The sequence below is a fragment of the Myxocyprinus asiaticus genome, chromosome 26 (genome assembly GCF_019703515.2).
Source record: "Myxocyprinus asiaticus isolate MX2 ecotype Aquarium Trade chromosome 26, UBuf_Myxa_2, whole genome shotgun sequence".
NCBI lineage: Eukaryota > Metazoa > Chordata > Actinopteri > Cypriniformes > Catostomidae > Myxocyprinus > Myxocyprinus asiaticus.
The window spans coordinates 44106451-44120743 of NC_059369.1; the positions used below are offsets into that span (position 1 = coordinate 44106451).

Below are 14293 nucleotides of genomic sequence, written 5' to 3' on the forward strand. Positions count from 1 at the left end.
TCACTCACAGTAAGACACACAATTTGAAGAAATTAAAAAAGATTTTTGATTTATTGGAGGGGCTTCTAGGCATATATATAATGATTAAGAAATATGTGAGAGCGAGAAGTATGATTTTGTACAGAATATAAAAAACAGCCCTAACACAGAACAGAACTTATAATGTCCATGTAAAACAGAGAGTATCATACGATATGAACTGCATCTCCATTGTTTAGCACATTCTCTATGAAGCATTCTCAACAATGCCATCAAAAACGGGTGTTTATTTCGAGAGGTATTTCCTTGGATTCCTTCAGTACAACAATGTTTCCGCCAAACATTGAAGGAGGGTTATTTATTTTATCCGATGCATGAGGGAAATACTAACGTAAAAAAAAAAAAAAAAAGAGCAAACCTGTATATATTCCAGACAGATTCTCCCACATCACTGCAGCTTCAACTATTTTTAAAGGCATGGATTACAATTTTAACTACTGCATACTAACTGGCACAGCTAAAACACATCATGTCTAAATGTATGAAACAGCAGATTAGTGTATCTGTGGGACAAGGAGGAGCAGAAACAATTTGGAAGTTATCAACAGTATCAGATAAGAATGATTCTTTCTACATGGAAGCTGCCTTACAATCAATCAGGTGCATGTTTGGTCAATGTAACAAAAAACTTTAGAAACAAAAGGCAATCGATTTTTCTTTATGTTCTTATCACTTCTGCTTTAAAACAGTGTCCAGGTAAAGTCTGCCCCAAGGCCAGGGTGGGCAGATGTTGTATATATATATATCACTGCATTGATATATTCTCAGGTGTGGCTAGAGCACGCTAGCTGTTCAGGGCTGTTGTAGGGGGTCATAGGGTCAGGTTTAAGATGTGGTTCCTGGGGTGGTGTTGACATTCTGTGTGGCGACCTGCGGTGCGACTTCGATGATGCGGGGTTTGTCGATGATCCGTGCCGTGCGGTTTCCTTTCTCTACGATGCCGATGATCCATGCCTGGTGGCCTTCGCCGTATTTGGGAGATTTGATTTCGGCGCAAAAGCGGGCTGCTTGTTCCCGTGGAAGACAGATCAACAAACCTCCTATCCAGTGATGGAGAAAAAGAATGGGGTGTTAAATAAGAGAGACGTGTGTGTTTGTATCTATCTATCTATCTATCTATATCTATATCTATATATATATATATATATATATATATTATAGACTGCATTTATTCATAAATAATGTGTATGTTTTCAATCGTATGATGAATAGAATGTAAAAAAAAATCTTGGTAACACTTTCTATGAAGCATGTATTTACAATGCATTATAAGGTGTTCTTAACACATTATAATGCATGCATAATGCCTTTTTATAAACCTTATAATATGTTGTATTATAAGTAACAACAGTTATAATATGATATAATACTTACCTATTTGTTGTTATAATTTTTAAGATTACTATGCATTATAACACATGATGAAACCTGTATTTATATTGTGTTATAAGGGCATTCTTAATGCATTATAATGTATGCATAATGCCTTATAATAAATAGCCTTTAGTAAAGTTGTTACTTTAGGCCAATGTTCATTTTAATGTTAGCAAGTTTAAGCTGATAACTCTTTTACATCTGAAATAATGTAAAAGATCACTTATAAGTTTTAGGAAGATATTGTGCAGGCTTTGATCTTAAATAAACAATGAATGTAAAAATATGAAACATATAATACATTATAACTATGAGACTATGGAAGTGGGGGCACGGCCGAGCGCTGGTTTGCGAATGGAGAGCGAGGCCGGGAGAAATGAATGGTAAGGACTCGCACCGGTGTATAATTTCCCTAACAGCTTTTCTGCGTTACAGTGGTGCCGAAACCCGGGATCTGTGAGGAAGATATGCCGTCATGGAGTCCTCGCCCTTTGCCAGCATCCACCAGAACCAACAACAGACTCTGCTTGAGCTGCGCCAGGAGCAGGAGCTGCACTTCCATACCCTCCTGCAAGGTCAGGCGGACGATCGACAGGTGCTGCGGAGCTTGATACCCCAGGCGGTTTCTACTGTCGCTACCCGGACCGCCGCCCCCACCATGTCCCACTTGACACTCACAAAGACGGGACCGGAAGATGACCCAGAGGCGTTCGTAGAGTTGTTCGAGCGGGCGGCGGAAGCCTCGGGATGGCCACAGACCCAGTGGGAGGTCCGGCTGTTGCAGGGTAAAGGTGAGGTGTATGCATGGGGATGTGCAAGATTACCCTTTAGTGTCCATCTTTATCCAATTCAAAGGGCAAAATCATAAGAGAGGCAGCGGTTAGTCCCCGCCTCACCCATACTCTAATTTTGGGTATGGATTGGCCAGCATTTACAACTTTATTGAGGGGAATTTGTATGGATGGATTGTGGTGTGCAATTCACTGGCTGGGGAGGCGGTACCAGGGCCACGGCTTCCCCCGCCCTTAGAGGATTCCCTGCATGGGATTTCCCTCTGGAGCAAACGTGAAACGAGACCCTTAGGCACGCCTTTGATCAAGTCTAAGTGATTGATGATCAAGTCTAAGTGATTGATGGTCAATGCCTCCAGCCAGACACTGCACTCTCATACCCGTATTTTTCGATTATTAAGGATCGGTTGTATCGAGTGAGGACACTCAGACAAAGGAGGATACAACCCAATTGTTAGTACCGAAGAGCTGTCGGGAAATGTTATTCCAGACGGCTCATTATAATCCGATTGCAAATCACTTAGGGCAGGAAAAAACACTTAACCGTCTGATGGCCCCTTTCTATTGGGTGGGCATTCGCGGGGATGTTCGCAGGTGGTGTGCGGCATGCCGTGAATGTCAGCTGGTGAATCCCGCGGCCACCCCAAAAGCACCATTTGTTACAGGATCGAGGTCCCCTTCGAAAGAATTGGCATGGACCTCGTCTGACCTTTAGAGCGGACGGCACGCGGGCATCGCTTTGTGTTGGTTCTGGTGGTTCTCTACGCAACGCGATATCCGGAAGCAGTGCCTCTGCGCAACATCTCAGCATGAAGTGTTGCGGAGGCACTCTTCAGGATAATCTCCCGAGTGGGGATTCTGAAAGAAATCCTCACTGATCAGGGTACCATGTTTATGTCACTTACACAACGCAAACTGTACGAATTATTGGGGATTAAATCGATTCGGACCAGCATTTACCACCCCCAAACGGACAGCTTGGTCGAACGATTTAATCAGACCCTAAAGAATATGATTCATAAGTTTGTGCACGAAGATGCTCGAAATTGGGACAAGTGGCTCGAGCCCCTATTATTTGCAGTTCGAGAGGTCCCGCAAGCCTCCACGAGGTTCTCCCCATTTGAATTATTGTACGGGCGTTGTTTGCGCAGTGTGCTCGACGTCCTATGGGAAATTGGAAGGAGGGACCTTCAAACAGCAAAACCAAAATTCAATATGTTCTTGACCTGAGAGCAAAACTCCACACACTGGGGCAATTAACACAGAAGAATTTGCTCCAGGCTCAAGAATGACAAAGCCGGCTGTATAGATGTACTTGGCTATGGGAATTTACACCAGGAGATAAAGTCCTTGTATTGCTCCCCACATCGAGCTCTAAATTACTCGCCAAGTGGCAAGGGACATTTGAGGTCACACGACGAGTCGGAAAAGTCGATTATAAGGTTAAACAAACGGATAAAGGCGGAGCACGTCAGATTTACCACCTCAGTCTCCTAAAACCATGGAGGGAGGCGGTCCCCATGACGTTGGCAACGGTGGTTCCAGAGAGGGAGGATCTCAGACCGGAGGTGAAGTTAAAAGCCACCGAGCGAGTCACCCCGGTCACTTGCGTAGACCACCTCTCATGGTCACATGTCATGGAGGATGCCAGGTTGCAAGGAGAGTTCTCAAACATGATCTCACCTCTTCCCGGTCGGACGAATCTTATAGAGCACCATATCAAAACAACCCCAGGGGCCGTGGAATGTAGACGTCCCTACCGGTTACCCGAACACAAAAAAAAGTGGTTCGGTAGGAATTAAAGGCCATGCTAGATATGGGGGTAATAGAAGAATCCCACAGTGATTGGGCCAGCCCGGTGGTGCTGGTTTCGAAGAGTGGGATAAAGGGATATTGGCAGATTCCCTTAACTCCCATGTCCTGAGAAAAAGCTGCATTTTCCACTCCGTTTGGATTACACCAATTTGTCACCCTTCCTTTCGGGTTGTTTGGGGCCCCAGCCACGTTTCAGCGCCTCATTGACAGAATTATCCACCCACACTCTGCCTATGCCGCTGCTTATCTTGATGACATTATTATTTATAGTAATGATTGGCAGCGGCACATTCAACATCTAAGAGCGGCCTTGAAGTTGCTGAGATGGGCAGGACTCACGGCAAATTTTATTTCCATTTTTATTGATGCAAAGTGTTCATTTACTTATTTTTCCCCCAAAAAAAAGCATAGTTTGAAACCATTCTTGGTAACGTTTCTGAATAAAACAAAAAATTAATTTGAAGTACGTGTCATAGTTGTTGTTTTTTCCAACTTACATTTTAAATTACAAGTAACTGATTATGTGTTTTTTGTGGGTTACTGTTCTTCGACTAGAAAATTACTAGAAAATGCTCACCCCTTATATATACTGTATATACAAATACAAAACCCTTCATGTGGCGAATATATAGGCTATAAAAGCTTAATTTGGTAAATCCTTAAATATAGAGCATTGTAACGGAGCCAAGTCTCCTTCATTTCAAAATAAGAGTCCCTTGTGTGTTTTAGGCTTAGTCACAGTTAAGAGTACCACATTCTGCACTAAATCTTTATTTTTTTCCTGGTATTATTGGGATTTTTAACAATAAAGTACATCTGGGATTTGTTTTACTTCATGAAAAAAAAAGCCTATGTCTGTGCCCATCATAGTAAGGAATGGTTCAAGAATTTATTTTATAAATCGATTTTAAAAACTATCGGCCATTTAATTGGTTATCAGCTTTTCCCACCACCTCAGTTATCGGCATCTACAAAATCCACTAACAGTTGACCTTTAGTTTCCATCCAGCATTTTGTTTATGCAATATCCAAACATCTGCATAAAAAATACATGAAAATGCAGCTAGTGACATCATTCATCATTAGTTTGTGCAAGTCTTGTCACTGGGGTATTTCAAACCACATGGGGGTGAGTAAATGATGACATGATATTCATTTTTGGGTGAACTATTTCTTTAAACCTGATGCCCTTCTTTCTTTCAGGGTCTGATGTTATACCTGAGGTCTCAGGGCAGGTGCCGTGCATTAGACCAAACATGTTGCCGCACGCTTTGCTGACGGCGGCCATCTTGGCAAGAACTGGCAAGTTGTGAATGACGAAGGACACCTCTGTACGCTGTTGCCGTGCCAGGTTCTGAGCGTGACCCAGGATCCCGAACCCTGTGATGTCAGTCGCTGCATGTGCATTGAAGGTGTGCATCAGCCCGGCCCCTGGACAGAGTGACCGTTAAATACAAGATATTATTATTATTATAAGTAAAAACTAAATATACAGTATATGTTAACTGGTACACCCCTGTATTAACTGTGACCCATATGACGTGTCATCTACCAACCTGTTCTGTTGAGTCGAGCCATATTCAACATGGCCTCCTGATAGGCAAGCTCAACATCTTCCTGAGTGACTACCAACTTTATCTTATTCCATTTCTCTGGCTAAAAAAAAAGAAAGGGAGACAGAGAGAGAGATAGCAAGCAATTACACCTCGTCCTGTCCCAGTGAAAAATGTTATTATTTGGGCAGATTGTAATTAGGGCTGGGCATTAATACAGACTGCCCGCTTTGATTCCGCTTCACAAGCTATTGATTCGATTCATGTTCTTATGTTAATGATTCAGTTATAATGTTCATTTTGCAAACATATGAAATTTTCTGTTGGCTAATGCTGTTAATTATAAAGGGCGCCTTCTAACTTGGTACATTATAAAAATAAAAATAAAATACATTTTACAAACTATATTTTATCATTAGTTTTTCATAACTTTTGGTCAAATTTTAGCTTTTTTAAAATGTATAAAATACATGCATTCCATCAGTCTTGAAATTGCATATATTGTATTTTGTTTCCATGCATAGTTTGTCCTATTTACAAGAATTTACAATGATATGTTAAACACTTGCTATAACAGCACTGTCTCTTTAAGGATAGTGGCGGTTCAGCGAGCGTCTCACAGAAGTGCTTTAGTTGAGCGCATATTAACAAGAGAGGAGTCGTATGGCTTCTTTACCGCATCCTTGTTTCTATTTTTGGTGTTTTTAAACATTACTTGAAATGCCAAGTTTTGGGCTTATAACTCAAATATCTAAGCTCCTAGAACTTTTCTAAAAAAAAAAAAAAACAGACTAAAGATTTTAAGTGTCAATAACTCAAAAGATTGAGTACACAATTGAGGCTATGGGGAATACACCTTGCACTTTAATTATTTAATTATGTTACCTTGGTCAAAGGGAACATATGGGGGCATTTAAATAGTTGTTATTAAGACTTCATAGAGGTTTAAGCTCTGTAGTATTCTTTTTGTTGTTTTGTTGGAAATAGTTGTTTCGTGTGATGTCACCTTTAGTCAAGTTGGACCCTTTTAACTATCTCAGTTTTCCTTGTGCATGTGCAACTGAAGTACAGGCGTTTACCCACTTCTGTGGAGAATTACGTTTATGATTGACCTACAATCAGTAATAATCTTCTTTATTTGAGCTGTGTTATTGTATTCAGGGTTTCCACTCTTTTCAAGGCACAACTTTCTAGAACATTTCCAGGACATATTATGTACCCAACAAGTGTAATATTTAAGCAAAAAAACCCAAAAAACATCCATTTAAATGGAGCTTTTATTTTGACATTTCTGTATGTTTTCAATGGTAGTTTCTCACCTTCAGATAAGCAGTTTGCTATATGGCCCAGTGTGATTATTAATCTCAGTAAAGCTGTAATTGAATTATATATATAGTCTGTATGTGCTGCACACTTCAGAGTGCTCTTCTCTCTGTTATCTCACACACAAGAGTGTGCGTGATGATCATGAGGAGGTGTTTTCATTTTGAAGCGTGCATCACTTGCAGATTATATACTGTATTTATTCAATCACAGACTTTTGTAGTTGAATTATCACACTAGGACATATCACAATTTTAATTTGATTAACTATACATTCAAACATTAATTTTCATCCAAATATGAAATATTCCATGACATTCCGCGTGTTATAGCTAATGCCATTTTTATGACTCGATTCTGTCCATGTTTTCTGCATACAACATCTGGTAACCGCGGTATAAAGCAGACTCCGATTGTTGAATAATTTTTTATTTTCTCCCCAGTATGGAATGCCCAATTCCCAATGCGCTCTAAGTCCTCGTGGTGGCGTAGTGACTCGCCTCAATCCAGGTGGCGGAGGACGAATCTCAGTTGCCTCCGCATCTGAGACGTCAATCCACGCATTTTATCACGTGGCTTGTTGAACGCCTTACCGTGGAGACGTAGCGCGTTTCTCCGCAGCATCCACGCACATCTCACCACGCGCCCCACCGAGAGCGAGAACCACATTATAGCGACCACGAGGATGTTACCCCATGTGACTCTACCCTCCCTAGCAACCTGGCCAATTTGGTTGCTTAGGAGACATGGCTGGAGTCACTCAGCACGCCCTGGATTCGAACTCACGACTCCAGGGGTGGTAGTCAGCGTCAATACTCGCTGAATTACCCAGTATGTGTCATATGACAGTCATGAGTTAACCATTGACGTTCTTTCACAACGTGCAGCCGACGGCAGTGACAAAACGATACAAATGTGTGTATTTGACTCCTATTCTGATTCTTCTCATTTTCCATGACTGGAAAACTGCATTGCAAAATTCCAGGTTTTCCAGGACGCATGTGGACCCTGTGTATTACATAAATTTGAGCCCATTCAATTAAAATTAAGTAGAAACAACAACATTTAAACAGCGAATCCGAGTTAAGTCTACGTGCATCTAATTACCTTAACTTAAATAGTTACGTTTTTTTATGATCACCAAGTTAAGTGAACATAACTACACAAATTTGGAGTGTAACTAACAGAAAGGGTATTAAAAAAACAATATTCATTGATCTCGTCTTTGGACACATAACAAGGAGCAAGTCAAACCAAAGTTTATTCTCAACAAGCAGTGAAAAGATCTTGGTGCTAAACTTTTCAACGGTGAAATCTGAACATTTATCAGCCAGTGGCTAATCAAAGATATTTTAGTTGCATAATGCTAAATTTGGCCACATATGCAAATGTGATTTACACGCATTGTGGAGGGTTGCACATAGTGTATAAGACCAATCTTGGGATTTAAGTATCACTATCGTGATTGATCAAATAAAGGTTGTGATTAATCAAGAGATTACTATTTTTACCCAGCCCTATCTGAAATATAAAATGACAAATGAAAACACTCACAATGTCCAGCCACTGGTGAACCGCTACTGCCACCTGTGTACCAAGAGGCTTTGTGAGAACCAGCACATCCCCTGGTACTGCGTTATCTGGCCTAGAAGATGCATAAACACACATGCACTCCATTAGGGGAATGGGCGTATATGTTTATAGACTATTAACATGCCTATTAAACCGATTTGTAATGTAAAATGACTGGCTACAGTCCACAAAATGAGACTTAAAAGATAAAGAGAGGCTTACATAATGAACTCATTAGGTTGGCACACTGTTGTGGCCACTCCCCCTAGGACTATCCATGGGTTTAGAACCGTCTGACCACCTGTGACTGAGGTACCGGCCTCCTCGGATGCATCTTTAAACCCCTGGATGATGAGTGGCATGACCTTATCACGCTCCTTCAAACACAGACAGTGCCGTTGTGTTTTGAATGCACATTTAATCACTTTGACATGCACAAACACACTTTTGCCTGTGAATTTACAGGTAATTTTCTCCCTTTTCTAAACAAACACAGAGTGCAGTCTTTTCCTCCATCTCACCTTTTCTGTGAGTTTGTTACTGACACCAAGAAGCATCAGCATGTTGTCGCATTCTGTGACCCCCATGGCATACAGGTCACTCAACACATTGGCACAAGCAATTCTGCCCTGTGGTGAAAAAAAATCCGGCATTCAAGTCAGTAACAGAATCTGATCCATTTTCATTCCTGGTGTTTTTGATACAGTTAAGTTGTATTTACCATCATATATGGGTCATCTACTATGGGGTAGATATAGTCTGTGGTTTGCACAAGTGACAATCCCCCATGTCTCAACGGGATCACACAGGTGTCCATACCGATGCCTGTTATTAAAATAAATGGTGAAAAAGTGCTTGTGGTTTTCTGAAGTTTTATGTAGTGTTAGTTTAAAATGGCTTCGTTTTACTGTAGCCAGACTACAGTGAAAAATCCTACATTCTTAACCCTTGTGCACTCTTCGGTCATTTTTGACCGAAATAAATTTTGTTTCTTTAATAATAATGGTATACTTCATCAGAGTGGCTCAAGGGCTGGTTACATTTCCTACATTTGCCATCGGAAAACACACCCACAAATGGACTGAATTCGATGAGTTTAGCCGCGTGACAAAAAAGCAACACTTGTGTTGTTCGTGGTCAAATTTGACCTACCATAGGGGGGCCTGGGTAGCTCAGCGAGTATTGACGCTGACTACCACCCCTGGAGTTCGCGAGTTCGAATCCCAGGGCGTGCCGAGTGACTCCAGCCAGGTCTCCTAAGCAACCAAATTGGCCCGGTTGCTAGGGAGGGTACAGTCACATGGGGTAACCTCCTTGTGGTTGCTATAATGTGGTTCGCTCTTGGTGGGGCGCGTGGATGCCGCGGTGGATAGCGTGAAGCCTCCACACGTGCTAGGTCTCCACGGTAACGTGCTCAACAAGCACGTGATAAGATGCGCGGATTGACGGTCTCAGGCGCAGAGGCAACTGAGATTCGTCCTCCGCCACCCGGATTGAGGCGAGTCACTACGCCACCACAAGGACTTAAGAGTGCATTGGGAATTGGGCATTCCAAATTGGGGAGAAAAAGGGGAGAGAAAAAAATCTGACCTATCATAGTTAATGAATGGGCGAGACTATAACACAGAGCAATTTTGGGGGGAATCTGTCAAATAAAATCAATAACACATCCACAATGCAGAACACACACACATTCACTTGTTACAACCAAGAATGAATTAGTGGATCTCTGCAGCCATCTACTGGTTATACATGTCATTTCTTGTAATTTTTTTAAACCAATTTGACCCCAAACCATAATGCATTCTCATATTTTCTTCATGTTTCAATTTACAGAAGTGTAGATTTTTACTGTAGTTAAATTATGAAATTAGCTTATTTGCAAATTACTGGTGTAATTGTGAAATTTAAAGGTAGACAAGATCTAAATAGCATAAAATCCCCCCCAAAATGCACAACTTTAGTGTTTTTAATTAAAAGTAGTCAGTGCTATAACATTTGTTCAATAAAAATAAAAACATTACACGTATATTGTTTTCGGTCAAATTTGACCGTGAACAATAGGCTACAAGTGTACAGTAAGTCTAAAACGAACAGTGCACAAGGGTTAAAAACCTTCATTTCCAGCCATAAATTGTGTATTGTTATGTACCCAGTCTGGGCATTACCGCCCCAAGGAACTGCTCATCCTCCTGATAATGGTTTTCCTGCAGGGACTCTAGAAGTTTCTGCAGAACATCTTGAGGGACTTTGCAGCCCGTGCCCTTGAGCTCTGTGAAGCGCGTTAGCCTGAAGCTTTTGTCCAGTTCATAATTTTCCGGGTTAAAAGACTCCCGCACCGACATGTTTAAAAAAATCAAAATCTCACACACAACGCACAACTTCACACTATGGTACAGGTAATCTGAAAGAGGGAGATAAGAGTGATAAATAAACATAAAAGTTGTTTGCAAAAAGTGACAATTTAACAAGCAAACAACATGCAACTAAATATAACTTTTAATATGCACAACAAAATGCAGCATTTTATTGCCACCTCTATATATTTATCCAACACCACAGGTATCTAATATAACTAAACAAGTGGTGTTCATAGGTTATCCTCCCCTTTAAATGCATCATTTCTGTTCAAAACCTGAGCTGGACTCATAAACAGGGGTGGACTGGAAAGAGAAACCAGCCCAAAAGTTTACACAGCAGCCCGTTTCAGATTATCGACGCCCGTCCGGCCACGTTTCGAGGCCGGCCCACCGGGAAATGTCCCGGTTCTCCCTATGGCCAGTCCGCCCCTGATCATAACCATATATACAACACAACTTGTATACTATTGTAATGCACAATGCATTGTGCTCTTTGTTAACACCTTATTTGCCACAATAATCAAGAGCACATTTTATTCAAAGCATCTGCATGCACAGAAATGTGGGTACTAATTACATAGTGCATTCTGATGTTTTGAACGCGTATTAGGATTCTGCACTGATGTGGCGCGCGCTGTCGATAATCCGATTCATTTAAATGATTCGGTTCGTTCGAACGGCCAGTTTCAATCAAACGGTTCAAAATCAGGTTCGAGCAATTTCTAAGAACGGTTGCTCAAAAGTCCTCGAGCAGCATTTTACTTTTTTTTTTCTACAAAAAAATAATAAATAAATAAATAAAAAAAAAAAAAAAAAAAAGCTTCATACTACTATAAATATAACTATTCTTCACAATTATTAATTACGTTTATTAGGTGTATTCAATATAAATATGTGTTCCAGTTTGATGCGGTAACCCTGACTTATTGTGTTTGCTCTAAAATTAATATTTTAAAAGGATAATGTCATTTTGCATAGCTTGTGGTTACAAAACATCACTGACCTTTCACTTTTACACCTAAACCACACTTTACAAGGGATTTGCGAATCGGTTCGAACGAGTCATGAAAAAGAACCGACAGATTCGTTGGCGAATCGGACATCACAACAACCGCTGCACGCGCTGACCCAATGCAAGCCCTGCTGCTCGAACACATTTACTCGCTTCTAATATACACAATAGCGCATGCATTCTCTAACAAGAACACGTATAACAAGTAAATAAAATAGTATGATTAATAGGAGTAGGCCAACCAAAGTGTTCATAAAAATGTCGGCGGTGAAAAAATTAACCCTTAAAGCGCCCGCGCCATGATTGCAGTGTGCACAACAGAACAATAATATAAAATAAAAAATATTTGATGCACTTTAAGCAAACTTCGCTGATTATGGCTTCTACCGGAATAAGTAAGATAGTCCTCCTCACACTTAATGCATTGAGGCACAGTTATATTCGTGTCCCATTTCCCCTTTAAGCTCGTGCTTACCGGTTTCGCCTCCAGATACAAGAGACGCGACGCTCCCACAATGAACTGCGCGCGAAAAGGGCGTCCGGAAAATGTGCCTGAATAGACTGAGACTTTATTTAATACTCTATTTCTTGGCGGACGGCATCATGTTCGGGACGCGTACGAGGTGATTTAAACGGCTCGTGTGATATGTTCCTTGCAAGCAACGATTCGTGCAAATAGGCGTTCTGGGGAAGTATTTTCAATAAAAAATTCGAAGTTGTAGAAGGGTCCTTCTTTCCCGCGCTGACGTCATCACCTCCCCTTTAAAGCAGATCTGAGTGTGGCAACAAAAAAGTCCACATGTTGTTTGCACCTTTAATATAGAAATCGGCGGCGGACTGTTTTTTATGAATAAAATTGGCTCAGAGGACAAAAATATCCGCGTCAAAAAACTGCAATGATAATATTATATATTCATATTATTTTCCACTTTCACTGACTTATTTAACCAGCATCAGTCCTGATCATAACTACCAAATATTCATTCATTTTCAGGATTTCAACCCTTTAAATGCCATTTTGTTTATATAATGCCACTGTTGTTTTTTTATGAGGAAAAAAAAAAACACAAAATTAATTATTTTCCATATACTAAATGCGAAAGGGGGGGGGGGGGGTGGTGATCACAGTCTGGGATATGTCAATGATTACCAACAACATTGATTTGATGCATTACTATTTTTTGTGCAGTGTCAGATAAAAAAAAAAAAAAAAAAAAAACCTCACACTCAGGTCCTTAGAGGACAAAAAATGTCCGTGTCAAAAAACTGCCATAAAAATATTATATATTCATATTATTTTCCACTTTCACTGACTTATTTAACCAACATCAGTCCTGATCATAACTACCAAATATTCATTTATTTTCCGGATTTTAACCCTTTAAATGTCAGTTTGTTTATATAATGCCAATGTTGTTTTTTTACACACACACACACACACACACACACACACACACACACACACACACACACACATTTCTCAATACACACATACAAAACACACTCTGACATCCATACCAACACACACACACTATTTTAGCTGTATCATTTATTCAGTTGGCCTGCAGTGCTCTATAATACAGCAAACAGAAAATAGGGAAAAAGCTTGTATTTGCTCCATAGGCTAAACATGAGAAAATGGTGCCATCTGGTGGAAAATATTAAAAATGTAAATTTTGAAGCCAGGGCTCTGGAATGAAAGCATAATATCATAGAATTCATGATTTTATGTTTTAATGGCACTGGGATCAAATATTGCAGTTTTAATGGGTTTCAATGGGGACATTTTTGTCCTGAAGATCCTGACTGTAACTATTTTGTGTATACAGTGTATTATAGATGTATTATAGGAACTGAGGTTGAAATATCAAAATTCCCCCAAAAAATACATCTTTGGCAAAAATGTATGCTGTTGGCAACAACACAGCCAAAATGATAAAAGAACAAAAACAAAAAATACAAAAAATGTCCCGAAGGTCGCACAAGGGTTAAATCTACTTTAACATTTCTTTTCTTTTATAATGCATTGTAAGGAAGGTCTAACCCGGCTGTCTAAAGAGTCTTTCAAAGATGCTTTCAGATTCAACCATTCTTTAGCATTTTCAACAGTTCTTGTAAGATTAATTTGTGATTTTCTGTTTGTGTAGATTTGTGCTGCTGCCTTTATTAAAAGTGAGGCTTGCTGAGGCTTTTAAAAATATAAAACTATGTTCAAAATTGAAGCCTTTATAAAGTTTTAAAAGGTATATTTACTTTACCATTATGATAACAGAGTTGTAGAATGGCAAACGGCTAAAGTAACATTCTCTTTTTTATTATTATTATTATTATTATTGTTCTGATCATTAATTGGTTTTATTTGCCCAGCACATCTGAAGTTAGTTTGGGTCAGCATTTTAAAATGAGTAATTATTATATAATCAATAATGAATAAATTAATAACAAAGTTATTTT

General features: G+C 39.9%; 1 protein-coding gene across 3 annotated transcripts; it reads right to left on the minus strand.

Annotated features, from left to right (window-relative positions):
• Positions 1-28: 28 nt before the first annotated feature.
• Positions 29-12429, minus strand: LOC127416681 (selenide, water dikinase 1-like). 3 transcript variants are annotated; one of them, XM_051656175.1, is made up of 9 exons: positions 12315-12429; positions 10620-10871; positions 9189-9292; positions 8989-9096; positions 8690-8844; positions 8450-8540; positions 5576-5675; positions 5238-5450; positions 29-1079 (listed from the first exon to the last, which is right to left on the minus strand). In XM_051656175.1, the coding sequence occupies exons 2-9, from the start codon at positions 10810-10812 to the stop codon at positions 865-867; spliced, it is 1179 nt and encodes a 392-aa protein (XP_051512135.1). In that variant the 5' UTR covers positions 10813-10871; positions 12315-12429; the 3' UTR covers positions 29-864. The 3 variants fall into 3 exon arrangements, with proteins under 3 accessions (XP_051512135.1, XP_051512137.1, XP_051512136.1); XM_051656177.1 differs by lacking the exon at positions 12315-12429 and adding an exon at positions 12254-12291; XM_051656176.1 differs by lacking the exon at positions 12315-12429 and adding an exon at positions 12227-12273.
• Between the last annotated feature and the right edge of the window lie 1864 nt (positions 12430-14293).

What these genes read in the sequence shown, in the direction of transcription:
- LOC127416681 (XM_051656175.1), bottom strand. Translation starts at nt 10,812, where the DNA reads ATGTCGGTGCGGGAGTCTTTTAACCCGGAAAATTATGAACTGGACAAA. An exon ending in CAACCTAATGAGTTCATTAT is followed by an intron (nt 8,541 to 8,689) that starts GTAAGCCTCTCT and finishes TGCATCTTCTAG; the next exon opens with GCCAGATAACGCAGTACCAG. An exon ending in TTCACCAGTGGCTGGACATT is followed by an intron (nt 5,676 to 8,449) that starts GTGAGTGTTTTC and finishes CTTTTTTTTTAG; the next exon opens with CCAGAGAAATGGAATAAGAT.